Source organism: Asparagus officinalis, chromosome 5 (assembly GCF_001876935.1).
Source record: "Asparagus officinalis chromosome 5, Aspof.V1, whole genome shotgun sequence".
Classification (NCBI taxonomy): domain Eukaryota; kingdom Viridiplantae; phylum Streptophyta; class Magnoliopsida; order Asparagales; family Asparagaceae; genus Asparagus; species Asparagus officinalis.
This window is the reverse complement of record NC_033798.1, coordinates 4622088-4636716: the sequence shown is the minus strand read 5'-3', so window position 1 is coordinate 4636716 and position 14629 is coordinate 4622088. Positions and strand designations below refer to the sequence as shown.

General features: G+C 37.1%; 1 protein-coding gene across 3 annotated transcripts in view; it reads right to left on the bottom strand.

Annotated features, from left to right (window-relative positions):
- LOC109840269 (F-box protein SKIP23-like) overlaps positions 3832-14629 on the bottom strand; it is a 14864-nt gene continuing 4066 nt past the window's right edge. Inside the window, exons 1-3 of one of the 3 annotated variants that reach the window (XM_020408845.1) lie at positions 9984-11317; positions 9627-9656; positions 3832-4119 (exon numbers count right to left, since the gene is read on the bottom strand). In XM_020408845.1, the coding sequence (XP_020264434.1) occupies positions 9997-11280 (1284 nt within the window). In that variant the 5' untranslated portion in view covers positions 11281-11317 and the 3' untranslated portion in view covers positions 3832-4119; positions 9627-9656; positions 9984-9996. Of the gene's footprint in view, positions 4120-9626; positions 9657-9983; positions 11318-14629 lie in introns of those variants that run through there. The other 2 variants (XM_020408846.1, XM_020408844.1) reach the window with 2 other exon arrangements.

Genomic DNA, 14629 nt, shown 5'->3' with positions numbered 1-14629 from the left:
TAAAACTTTTAAGGGTCCAGTCACCACAGAAAAAGGAAAATGCCAAAAAAATCTTAACATAACTGTAACTAACAGAAAGTTTTCGAGAAGAACTTCAGTTTTTTTTTGTCAATGAAAATTTCGTATTCATTTTTACCAAGTGAGAAGTTTATATACATCATACAAGATCAGTAAGACTGAAAACTCAACTTATGATGGGTGCATTTATAAAACATGCACACATGCACATACAACTGAGTTATAATTCTTTGATTCTTTCCCTTATGTGAGCTGGGTAATCTTCATTCATGATTTTTGAAAAGATTGAGAACTTGATAGCTCTGAATAATTCTTCAACCTGCCTGTTTTTGCTTTAAAAAATCCTTAGGTTTCTTTCTTGCCAAACAAAATACACTGAAGCAGTGAGGATCAGCCGCTTCAAATTTTCCCAGAAACCCTTCCTCTTTAGTCTGAAGCTATACCAGTCTATAATACTATCCCAATCACAAGATCTCCATTTAAAATTCAACCAATCCATTACTAAATTCCAAACAGCAGCTGAATATTGGCATCCAAAAAATAAATGATGACCAGATTCCTGTTGACCAGAACATAGCACACATTGATTTGTGTTGAGAATCCTCATCCGACATAATCTATCTTGAGTTAATAATCTTGAATGAGCAGCTAGCCATAAGATGAATGAGTGTTTTGGGTAATGTATGCTATTCCAAACAGTACTAGCCCACTTTTCTTGATGAGTAGAATGAGTAAGAGATCTGTAAACAGAGGATAGTTGCAACTTACCACCAACACAATTTTCCCCAGTTATGTTATGCAAGTTGCTGATACTCCCATAGCTCGTAATCAGAACATCTCTAGCTTTTAAAAGCTGTTTCCACATCCAAGAGTCATTTTGCTTAATTTGTATCTGCCAAATATTGTTTGACTGTAAATAATTCTCGTGCACCCATTTAATCCATAAGAGGTCCTTCTTGAGATGAATCATCCATAATAATCTAAGAGCAGCTGCATAATTCCATATTCTTGTTGAGAAAACACCCAAGCCTCCAAACTTTTTATCTTGACAAATCTTAGTCCAGGAAACTAAAGGAATTTTGTGATTCCAGAGAAAATCTGAACACATCCTGTCAATTTTGTTAAGAATTTTACAAGGTAAAATGTAATTGTTAGTCCAATAGATGTGGATACCCAATATGACAGATTTTATCAACTGTAGCCTCCCAGCATATGATAAGGTCTTCTTCTTTTGCCAACTTTGAAATTGTTCAGATATTTTCCTGATTAAAGGAGAACAGTCCATCCAAGATAGTCTTTTTGTTATGAGAGGCATACCCAGATACCTTACTGGCAAGACACCTTCAGAAAAATTCAGATAGAGCAGATTTGATGCTTCAAATTATCACTAATACCACTCATATACACAGAACATTTGTTGGGGTTAACTTCCAAACCCGAAACTCTGCTAAAACTTTGCAAGCATTGGTATAGCTTTGTAACAGAGTTCATATCAGCTCTTCCAAAAAGAAGCAGGTCATCAGCAAAGAACAAATGCGTAATGTTCAACTTAGAGCATTTAGGATGAAATTTGAACAGATTATCATTTTTAAGAGTATTAAGCTTCCTGGACAGATATTCCATGCCTAGCACAAACAGGTATGGGGAAAGGGATCCCCTTGCCTTAGTCCTCTAGCCCCTTTAAAATATCCATGGAGAGAACCATTAAGTGACAAGGAAAATTTTGAGGTAGTGATACATTCCATAATCCAATTAATCATAGCAGATGGGAATCCCAGACCTGATAGCATAGCTTCAATAAAATCCCAATTGATGGTATCAAAGGCCTTTCTCAGGTCTATATTGAGGATGGCTCTAGGTGAAGACTATTTCCTCCCATAATGCTTTATAAGCTCATGAGCAAGCAAGATGTTATTTGAGATAATTCTACCTTTTACAAAAGTACTTTGAGCATCACTAATCAAATAACCCATTACTTTCTGAATTCTGTAAGCAATTATTTTAGTAATAATCTTATAGACACAGTTGCAACAGGAGATTGGCCTAAAATCAGATAGAGATTTGGGATTGAGTACCTTAGGAACCAATGTGATTGAGGTAGAATTAAGAGTCCTAAGAAGTTTATCAGAATAGAAAAATTCCTCCACTGCCAGATAGAGATCTTCTTTGATGATATCCCAACCTGCTTTGTAGAATGAGGCATTGAAACCATCAGGTCCAGGGGCTCTATCATCAGCCATTGAGAAAACAACATTTTTTTATCTCTTCTCTTGTGATAGGAAGACCCAGCTCATAACTTTGAATTGAAGAAAGGATTGGGCCATTTGCTATTGCTGCAGGATCAAGCAATTCAACAGGAATTGAAACACCCAGGAGATTTTGATAATATTCAGTGAATTCCTTGATGATATCAGACATTTCAGTAATCCTCGTTCCATTTTCAGTATAGAGAGATAACACTCTATTATGGTGCCTTTTAGCTTTCATAATAGAGTGAAAAAATTGAGTGTATTTGTCACCATATAATCCCCATTTAATGTTTGCTTTTTGTCTGTAGAAAGAAGATTCACAATTGAGTAATCTCATATATTTTTTCAAACAATCTTTCTCTTTTGAAGCCAGCAGAGGGTTAAAAAGATCATTGCTCATTTGCTTTTGAACTTCATCTAGTTCATTTTTTGCTCTTAATAATTGTTCACTTATATTCATAAAATGTCTTTTATTCAGCTCCTTTAGAACTGACTTGAGATTCTTGAGCTTAGTATGGAGTTTATACATCTTGTAACCAAAAACAACCTGATCCCAAGCTGATCTAACTGTTGATAAGAAATCAGGGTGGCTAATCCACATCTTAAAAAACTTGAAAGGTTTTTTGCCCACAATATCTTCATCTTCAATTGTGATTAAACCAGGGGAGTGATCAGAACAGATTGGAGACAAGAAATCCACCTGGCTAGAATTGTACTTTTGAATCCAATCTTCATTAACCAAAATTCTATCAAGTCTACACCAGATTCTTGTGTCAATATCCTGTTTATTGATAACAATGAGAAAATTGGTGGTGCTTTAGTAACTGATGCTGATACAAAAGATTTTCAGGATTTTATCTCTTCCTGTCAACTTGTGCATCTCAAGACTATTGGGTGTTTCTTTACTATATGAACTAGTTAACGATATGAACTTTCTTTGTGGGCCCCAAATGACATTTGGTTAAACATTACAGAATTTTTTCAATTAAATCGAGAATCGAACCCAGAACCATGGAAGCCAAAGTGGAACTCCCAATCAGAAGTGTGGGAGCCGTGTTGAAACTCCCAACCTTCATCTGATCCAGTTAAAACATTAGAGATTTAAACTGATGTTTTGCCCATATTTAATATTTGGGGAGCTTTATTTCTGTTTCTAGGGAAGTGGAACTGTGGAAGCAGCCCCCCCACTTCAACAAAATGAATCGAACCTAGATTATCCCTGTAAGCAAAGGTACAAATTTGATCAATTCATGCAACATTTTAGATGCTCTATTATAAACGAGATAATGGATCTGTGATCGATTCATGCAATATTTTAGATACGTTATGGTAAACGAAGATATGAATCTGCGATCAAGCCACGAAACACTTAATAAAACTAAGCAACACATGACAAGGAACGAAAGCTTACCGTCTATTTTTTTTTATTCCTAATAAAAATTAATATACGCATATTGAATTTTAAGAAAAACGATTCTATGTCCAAAAAAAAAAATGAGTCCATGAATTGATTCACCCATAACAGTTTTTAGCTTTTGATACAAGTCAAGTCAGAATCTTCATATTATGTCAAAGACTCAGTAAATATCACAAAATTACCTTACACGCCATAAAGATCCAAAAAATAATGGATCAACAGTATAAATAATGGTAATTATTGGAGAAAAAACTTCTACAAATACTTTTACAGTCATCCAATAGATTAACAAAAAAGGACTGATAAATAAACACACAATATGCCACATAATATTACACTTCTAAGAAACAGGAGTGGCTGTTTTTACACGATAAAGATGTCAGTGCCCAAATGGTTGAGGGACAACCAATCTTCAAAGCTCCAGAGCAGTGGGATCTGCAATGAAAGTCATTAAATAGTTAATAGTTATTTGTTACCATGGCTATATATCCTTTTGTACCCAAATTTAAGCATAATATAACAAAAAATGTAGCAGGACCGAGAAAACAAGAGACAAGTAACACATAAATGATGAAAACTTTCTGCAACGAAATTCAATTGTGAGGTACATGGGGGATTCGGATCCTGTCCACTACCAAAAAAATAGTTGAGAGACGACTGTAATATCATAACCATTGATTTATTTAGTGGGTGGTTGTGTGAATTAGGAAAATAGTGCAATTCAATGGGGATATGGTGAGTGTTAGATATGATATGAATCATAACCACCCACTATGACATCTGCGGCTATGGTTAATGTAGTGGTCTCCCTACTACTTTTTTGGTAGGAGAGAGGATCCAAATCCAGTATGTGGGTGGGTACGTGTGCATGTTCATATGTAAAGAAAAACTCGCTGCTAGCTAAAAATAATTTAGTGAAATTGTAAAGATAAACATGTAAAATATGGTCTGCTGATATATGGACTCAATCATAGGGATATATATCGATACGAACCAATGTCAGCAGCCGACAAAGTTGTAGAGCCAGTACAATTAACCGCAAAATAAAGAGGAAGATAATGTTAATGCGGGAAAGAAGAAGATGAGCATGGTTGTCCACCAACAAATTTAAAAGTTTTGTACATGATATTAGCTACATTCAGCTTCGATCTATTTGTATACCTCTAAAATTTGACGTAGCAGTAGTAGACTGCACTGAATACCTTCATGACCTCTATCATTTCTAGATCCTATCATATTCCCCTTTCCCAAGCTACTCAAAATATGTTTTAATGTTTGTCCTAAAGTTCACTAAAGACAAACTCAGGATCCATGACTTCAATAAGGATGGGAACTTGTTCCTCACACCTTAGCACACAATCAGTAATGTCAAGATCTAGTCATGAAGCGAAAACAGAGAAGGACGACTGCAATTAAATATGAAGCGCGTCAAACTACCTCCTGCAATAGGCCAATAGACCATTATTCTCTCTTTTTATTTTCTCTACTTTACTTGGAATTTGTCCTTGATCCTCCGTATTGAGAACCTTGAACATCGTCTGCTATCAGGTAATGACCTCATCGCAGATGCATAATAGAGGGTTAGTACTTAAACCTCGATGCCTGTTCAGAACACCTCGCAATCATGATCATGAGGGCACCAATAATCTAGATGAACAAAAGAGGGACAAAATGTCTCCAAAAAGGTTGCTCTTACAATTGATGAGGTCTCTGTGATTCTGTGAAACAATGACGGTGTTGGAAAAAGTTGAGTATATACTTGACTTCTCTTATTATTTTCTCCTCTTAATATATTCCTTGGGTGTTATTGATTTGGGATTGTTAGCTAAGACTAGGATGTTTATTCAAATTACAATTTGAGGTGCTATTGGTTTAAATATGGTTTGGATCTCAAATTATGGTGTTATTGGCTAAACATATTAACTAGAAATTAAATTTAAAGTATAAATTGTATTTAGGCTAGGATTAGAAAATCCTAGATTCAATCCTATTGTAATATTCAATTCTGTGTGGAGGTTACAAGCAAGTCCTAAAAATATCGAGGATTTTTTTCTTCTTACCCTAGGATTCTGAAGATGACTTTAAACCACCCAACATACAAAACAAGGATCTCGATTGCTGCAGTCAGGACAACGGTTGTTGCGACCAGGATTCCAACCGCCGCTCTGGCTAGCCCAGGGTTATTGACTTTGATGCAGTTGCCATACACCACCACCGTCGTCAATGACGACAACTGTTGGCGATTGACGACAACTGTTGGCACGAGAAGAATATCAACTGGCCAAGGCTTTTTATCTTTGGTTGTGCCTTGTTGGGCAAAGAAAAAGTAATTTTTGGGATTGTATTTGTCCTGATGTTTAAAAGGTATTAATTGGTTCAGGTATAAATTGGCTTATATGGTGGCCAGTCTTATGTTCCCCCTGGGGAGGGATGCCCTAGTTAATTAAGATTTGTCTACCAATAACAAAGCCTTTCATCCCAAATTAAGACTTACTTCTTCATTGAATTGCTCAAGGATTGGTAATATACAGTAAGTACTTTGTGGAATAACACGACTTTCCTTTTGCAATCTATGAACTCATGCCTTTTCTTTTCTATGCAGTAGGAATGTTGAACCATTGTTGTTAGCTAACAAGTACTCTGAGATACAAAAAATATTGGATGTGACAAACAAATTACCTTGTTTGCTAACAAAAATAGAGCACATATTTTTATTCTGATGTATAGATTTGACCTATATGTTTTAGAGTAGATTTTCTTGCTAAAGAAAAATATATAACTTTAATTTTCTTAGCATTTATTTATTTGGAAGTGTGATCCAGGTTATATTTTTGATGTTAAATCAAAGCACATAGATGCTAACTATTTACAGAAAATTAAACATGTAAATAGAAGTAAAGTCATAGTATAAATTGCACATGATATAAATATAATTCCAAATTCCATCTCTTTTATTAGGATGGAAGTTGTGCAAGGATCTGAATGTGAGTCGAAAGTAGGTAGTGGTGGATTATTAGAAGTAGACATCCAAGACGGACAAATAGTTCTTTATCATTAGTGAATATGTATTGTTTTATGGCTAAATAGCACTTATGTGCCCTATTGTTTCATTTATTTTTCATTTATATTTGTATTTGGTAGCAATAAAATACCCTAAAGTTTTTTAAACCTGCACTTATATATTCTCACTTGTTTTTTACAGCACTTATATACCTTAAAGTTTTTAAAATTTAAACTTAAAACCCTAAAGTTTTTAAATATAGCACTTAAATACCTAAAATTTTAAAACTTGCACTAAATTCCCTCAAAGTTTGCATTAATTGAGGGTATTTATGTGCAAGTTTTAAAACTTAGGGGTATTTAACTGCTGGCTGTTTACAACTTTAGGGTATTTATGTGCTGCCAAGAAAAGTGAGGGTATATAAGTGCCTTTTTTTTGTTACCAACTACAGGTTGGGGATATATAAGTGAAAAGTAGGTGAAACAATAGTGTGTATAAGTGCTATTTAGACTTATTTTATATATGGTTGAACATTAGCTATTCTTAGTTATGTACTATAGTAATTTAATTTATGTGGCATTTTTTTGGTTTTATTAATATTTACACGATTAACAATAAAAAAAGTAAAGATAAATAGTTTGATGGTACATTAAACTTAATTTAAGGACAAAATTGTTTCATGTTACCATATGCTTACATCAAGGGTCAGCCTTAAGCCCCAACTCACTAGACATATTTAGGACAAAGTCTCATGGTGTACGATATTCGCTAAATGCTAATGATAAGGGATTAGTTGAGGAGGCTAGAAATGAATAATTTCTAAAGTATAAAGGTGAAGTCAAGTTTTCAAAAATATAGGATTTAGATAAAAATTAGTACAATAAAAGCAGAATATATAGAATGCAATTTTAGTAAAATGAGAGAAAAGAGTTGATAGAACGTATTGGTGATCATAGAATGTCTAAAAATAATCAATCTGGTTATTTAGGATCAATTATTTGTCATGATAGCAAGATTAAAGATGATGTTGTCCATCAAATCAAACCGGAATGGTTAAAATGGATGAATGTTTCTAAAGTCTTATGTGATTGTAGAATACCTATGAGATTGAAGGGATAATTCTACGTGACAGTTACAAGACCGACACCACTCTTGGGAATAAACTAGAATATAAGGCAATTAAAAAATAATATGTGCAAAAAATGAGTTTAACAGAAATGAGATTGTTATGACGGTCTTGCGGGTATACATTAAAGGATAAGGATAAAGATAAGATAACAGTACATCCATAGGAAACTAAGGGATGCTCATATTGAGGATAAAATGAGGGAGAATTAGTGGAAAAAGGAGGCTCTCAATGCATCGGATAGAGAAAAAAGACATGTTATAATTAATTAGACAGAAAGATCAGAAGGTGGACCTAAAAGAGCATAGTTAAACACAAGTAAGAAGGATATGATAATAGTTAACTTAATAGAGAAAATGACCTAAAATAGAATTGAATGGAAGAATAGGACTCATGTAGCTGCCAAAAAAAATTTAGGATAAAGTCTTTGTTGACGCTAATTTAGAAATAATAACATATATGTTTGGCAATATTTATTATCTAACATAAAATTTAATGATAAAACAAAATTTCCCAAATTTATATCTAGTCTAAAGATATACAAAACTATCCAAAAATCCAAATTTTAGTCTAAATATCTAACCTATAGTCCAAGAATGCAATCCAAACATTCTAGCCCTAGCTCTTGTTCTAAAAAAAGGATGCTTGGACAATTTTTGTAGTGCTAACTAACAATTTGGAACCAATCACACCTCCTTAGAGTTTTATGAAGACATTCGCCACAAAATTCTGCTACTCTGTCATCCTTAGCATAAGATTTTCAAGATATAATATGAGGGAGCTCTTCTTGTTGTGTTTTTAACAATGGCAGATCGCCTTCATGCGCATGCCATCTCATCCAACATAAACTTATCTTTATTAAATCCGCTCTGATTATTTCTCATCAGCAATAAACTCATACAGATAAATAATTGAGCATACGCTTATATGACAGAATTAGCAAGTTCAAAAATTCTTGTAGCAAAATAGACTAATGATTCATAAATAAAGTATAGAAGGATTTTGTAAAATGGACTAATGATTCATCAATTAATAAAGGGTAAATTGCACTTAAATGTCCTAAAGTTTCACATTTTTTCACTTATATCACCTAACTTGTGAAACGTATCGCTTAAATGACCAATTGTATTTTCCATAAAAAGAAATTGACACCATTAATAATTTAGGCGTTAAGACCGAAATACCCTTTTACTTTTCTTCTTCTTCTTCCTCAATACCCTTTTTACTTTTTTTCTTTTTCCTCAACAGCCAAAACAAAACCTCCCTCTAAATTCTGTCACCAAAAACTTCGCCCACAAATCCACCCACTAAACACTCCTCCTCACCAAGCTCACTTCTCTCTCACCATCTCCTTCCTCCGCCCACAAATCCACCCACTAAACACTCCTCCTCACCAAGCTCACTTCTCTCTCACCATCTCCTTCCTCTCTGGCCCCACCTGTACCTCCCCTCACCTCCCCCTCCCCCATCCTCCTCACCTGCTCCTGAAATTGAAGCGTTTGCCCTTCGCCTCCTCTCCTCCCAAAGCCCCTCCCCTACCCCTCTTCTCCTCTCTCTCTCTCCTCAATTCCCCTCCCTCTTCTCCCCCTTTCAACCTCTTAATCAAACACTACACTTCGCTCAACAACATACCTTTGCATTGTCAATTATGGAGCTCACCAAATCTTCAGGTGTAGCCCCAACAATGCTCTATTACAATTCAATTCTTGATTCTATGTTGTGCACCAAGTGTTTGATAAATGTGTATGATGGGTATCTACATGTTTCTTGCGATACCAAATTTTTACTCAGAGGAATGCTATGATTACAACTTACCCCCTTGGCTTCATGAATCGCAGCATTGATCTGAGGAGAGGCAATATAAATTCGTCAGTTTTAGGTCTAATTTGGGGAGAGAAAAATGAATATATCATACGGGTATTTGGCTGTACTTAAATGACATATAAGCGGTAATAAATGAACTCATTTGTCACAAGGGGATAATCCCAGCATATTCTAACAGAAAATTAGCGTTCTATACTTTATGTTGTTCAAGTGAAAAAAATTAAAATTTTGGGTCAGCAAGTGATACGTTTTACAAGTTAGGCGATATAAGTGAAAACCTGTGAAATTGTAGGCCATTCAAGTGCAATTTACCCATAGATAAAATATAGAAGAGTAGATCCCACTCACTGTGCTTTATAATTCAGATTTGAGATGTGATCCAGGCAGGCGGAGGCCATGTCAATCTCATGTCCGGAGGATAGCAAGTCCCGAAACTGCCATCGCTCAAGTTGAACACTCCGATATCACGAACCCTTTCCTGCCTCACTGGGATCTTGTCCCAATTGTCATCGGTAAAATAGACACGGTTCTCTTGTAGCCAGGAAATCTCCTTTGCCGAAAGGGACGCAGAGTACCAACAACCTACGAAGAGAGAGTGATCGCCCAAACTCGTTACTAGACTCCATGTCCCTGTTTCAGGGTCCAAACTACAAATCTCAATTTTGCATGTTCGGTTTCTAGATTCCTCCTTGAGGAACTCTTCTTGCCTGACGACCTGCAAAAGAACCCCTGATGAGTCCACCAGGTAGCTGGTATCGCAAAAGATATAACCGCGATATCTCTTGGCAAATAACGAAGCCTTCGGAGAAGACAACGGAGAGCAAATGTCCATAGCATAAACATCGCCAAAGTGGGTGAGTGCCAGGAATTTGCCATCACGGTATATGACATCGGCTACACCATGCCCGTTAGGAAATCTCCAAATATTCCACTCTCTGTAACCGGGTCGAGTATACATGAGGGTGCCACCCGTGTCGACGGCCACAGCCACAAAATCACCATCGGCAGGGTTCGAGGACAACACAAGCTTTCGAAATACAAGGGCCGATTGGGATTCTTCCAATGTGTAGTATTCCCTACCATCATAGCAGCTGTACCCCGCTAAAGATCCCTCAGAGTCATAAACAGGCTCCACCTCAGGATGAGCCGTTATCGGAGGGAGCTCGATTTGAGATCTCGTGAAGGGATTGAGGAGGCTAGGGTTTGCCAACTCGTCTATGACGGCGAGCCATCCGAATTGACTTCCGATAATCCACTTGCCCCGAATCTCTGGTAAATGATGGATCTTTGTGAAAGAATTGTCCAGGTAATCAAACAGAGTGCAGAAATCGCTCTGCTGGCAATTTCCGACGCCGTCTCCGGAGAATATTAAATAAGGTTCGTTCTTTCTTAAGGAGAGAGGACGGGGCATGCCGTTCTCCGGCGACGCGATCGAGGCCCACGAAGTGCAGACGGCGGAGAAACTGCAGTAGTCAACGGCGGAGAGGCGTTTGGCGATGAGGGTGAGTACCTCGCCCAACAGATTCGCCCAATCGGGATGCGAAGAGGGGACGGTCCCCGATGCCATGGCAGAGGTGGCTAGGGTTTCAATGGAAGAGGATGATGATGAGGCTCCCGAGCCCCTGTAGATCCGAGAATCCAACATTATTTAGTTAGGGCCTGTTGGTTTGCCTTAAAAAAATGGGAAATCAAAGAAATAGAAAAATATTTCTAAGAAAAATGGGTTTTTGAATTGTTTGGTTGGCTAAAAAAAAAAGGAAATCAAAGAAATGGAGATGAGATGAGATGAGTTGTCACATTATTATTGGATGATGTGAGTGATTTTTTAAGAAAAATAGTTTTGTTGTTGTTCGGTTGGCGAAAAAATAAGGAAATGAATTATAAGAAACCTATTTCCTGTAGTTTTGTTGTTTTCTTTTGTTTGGTTCATTCTTAAAAATAAGAAATGAAATGAGATGAGATGAGTTGTCATTGTATTATTGGGTGATGTGAAGAAAGATTAAGAAAAGTGTTTTCATAACTTTTTGGGATGAAAACTAAGAAATGAAATGTTAATGAGATGAGGTGAATTGTTATAGGGAAAATCCTCTTTTAACCCAAAGTTTTACCCCAACTTATTTAAAAACCCACTCACTTTTCAAAACATCAATAAACCCATTATATCCCATCCCACTTATTTTTAAACCCAAATGTACAATACACCCATTATTTGTATTGTATTTATCCAAAAAATTTGAAAAATCCTAAACTACCCTTCATCCCCAACTGATCTCTCCCTCTCCCCTCCTCCTCCATCTGAGCTCAGAAGAGATCTCTCCCTCTCCCCTCCTCCTCCTCTTCCCTCCCTTCACTTCCCCTCCTCCCTCAAGCCCATCAACCTCTGTATCCATCGCCCCCTATCTCCCCTCGCCGCCACGTCACCCACCACCGTCGACCTTGAAGTAGATGAATAGCCCACCAATGATTTCGACATTGACTCCCTGTAGTTCGCCCATCAACCTGAAGCACTTGTCATTGCCGCCAGTGGACGGAGCTTGAGGAGCACTCGGAGTAATGGCGGAGGTCGAAGACCGCCTGGCTTTGTAAGGAGCTGCTTTCGCATAAGCCGACGACGATGGTGAGGATCCTTGGCGCTCAAAGGCCTCAGTCCGCCACTCGGCTGATTCATGCTAGCTTGCTTCTCGTTCATCAGTCACTCCCAATTCCAGGTCAATTTTAGGGTTTTAGGGTTTAAGAAATTTCAATATCTTTTGATAAAGTTCTTATCTTTTTGTGTGGTGTTTGGGGTTGGCAGAGGAAAAACCACGCGCTCTCCTCTGATCATTTCCTTCGCTGCCTGCATATCAAATTGGTAGGAAAAACCCATCGTCTTTTACAGATTGAAATGGAAAAAGGCATCAATCCGTTATTGAGACTCTGTTGCAGAACTTTAGCGTATGATGTAAAACTAGCTATTTTAAAAAACACCAAATCAATTATAGAAATTTGATCTCTTAGCAGATCCAGCACTTACCACTCAAGCTCATCGAGAACATCATCGGTCTTGTGAGCAGCATCTTTGAGTTCCCACAGCCATTCATTTGAAAGTGATATTGCATAAAAGCTTATAGATGATTCCTTTGAAAGTGATATGAAGCCTCTTATGCTAGCGTTTCTCGATATTACTTTCATGTATTTTGCTTTGGAAATACACGATAAGTTAGAATTGACAGTTAATAAAATTTTCTTATCATGCAATCATTGATTGTGGCATTTGTTTGTGCAGGAGCGTAGATTGTAACATTTTCATGATGGGATACATATATTCCATCATCAATGGCACACCTTCATTCATTCATCAGAATATGAACTTCTAGGAGGAAAGATCGCGATTGCATTTGTCTCGGAGAAATCAAAAAAATCTACTAGAAAATATTGTAATTATTGTGCATGTTGTAATCATGAATACATTGGTTTCGGAACCGAATGTGGATTGAGTATGAAACATGTTTCTTTATTGAGGAATAATTAGAAATTGAATAGCCTAGATATATAGCCTTAAAGTAGTAAACTCCGAAGCGCCTCATCTAGAAGTGTAAACATGTCAGCAGTTGCTCATTGCTTGCTTCGGATATTTGATACGATAATGTTATAAGGGCCACCAGTGGTTATATGTCTATGAAATGTTGTAATCAGTTATTTTTTTGAAGCATGTTATAAGGGCCACCAGTGGTTATATGTCTATGAAATGTGTTTCAGATCTTGTATTTTGTATCAAATGTGTACATTCATAGCTCATGGTATTGTTCTATTCCAAAACTAGTGCTATTGGATAATTTTGCGATATTTGGTTGATGCGCAACATTTATATATGTCTCATGTGTATGAGGTTCAGTTTTTTCAGAGGTCATGTTTTATGTATAAGAGTTGATGTTGTTACATAGAAAAAGAGATATATTATATTCGCCTACGTCATGTGTTGCGTGACCAATTATCCACCTCGACGAGGGGTCCTCGCGCAATTTTGAAGCTTCTGGGCAAAGTATAGCACCTTATGGTAAAGTATAGCACCTTTTGGCCAAAGTATAGCACTATACGACAAAGTATAGCACTTTATTGACAAAGTATAGCACCTTATTGGAAAAGTATAGCACATTATACTTTCTGGAATTCTGAAGCTCAAGTGCCTAAAATCACATCAGTTTTTTTTGCCGCGACGAAACCACTCGACGACCTACGTCACGTGTTTATTGACCAATCATCCACCGCGACGGGGGTCCTCGCGCAATTTTGAAGCTTTTGGGCAAAGTATAGCACCTTATGGTAAAGTATAGCACCTTTTGGCCAAAGTATAGCACTATATTACAAAGTATAGCACTTTATTACCAAAGTATAGCACCTTATTAGCAAAGTATAGCACCTTATAAAGTGCCTAAAATCACATCAGTTTTTTTTGCCGCGACGAAACCACTCGACGACCTACGTCACGTGTTTATTGACCTATCATCCACCGCGACGGGGGTCCTCGCGTAATTTTGAAGCTTCTGGGCAAAGTATAGCACCTTATGGTAAAGTATAGCACCTTTTGGCCAAAGTATAGCACTATATGCTTGCTGGAAATTCTGCAGCTTAAGAGCCTAAAATCAAATCAGTTTTTTTCACCGTGACGAAACCACTCGACGACCTACGTCACGTGTTATTGACCAATCATCCACCGCGACGGGGGTCCTCTCGCAATTTTGAAGCTTCTGGGAAAAGTATAGCACCTTATGGGAAATTATAGCACCTTATGGCCAAAGTATAGCACTATACGACAAAGTATAGCGCTTTATTGACAAAGTATAGCACCTTATTGGAAAAGTATAGCACCTTATGCTTTCTGGAAATTCTGCACCTTAAGTGTCTAAAATCAAATCAGTTTTTTCGCCGCGATAAAACCTCTCGACGACCTACGTGACGTGACGACCTACGTGACGTGTTTATTGACCAATCATCCACCGTGACGGGGGGTCCTC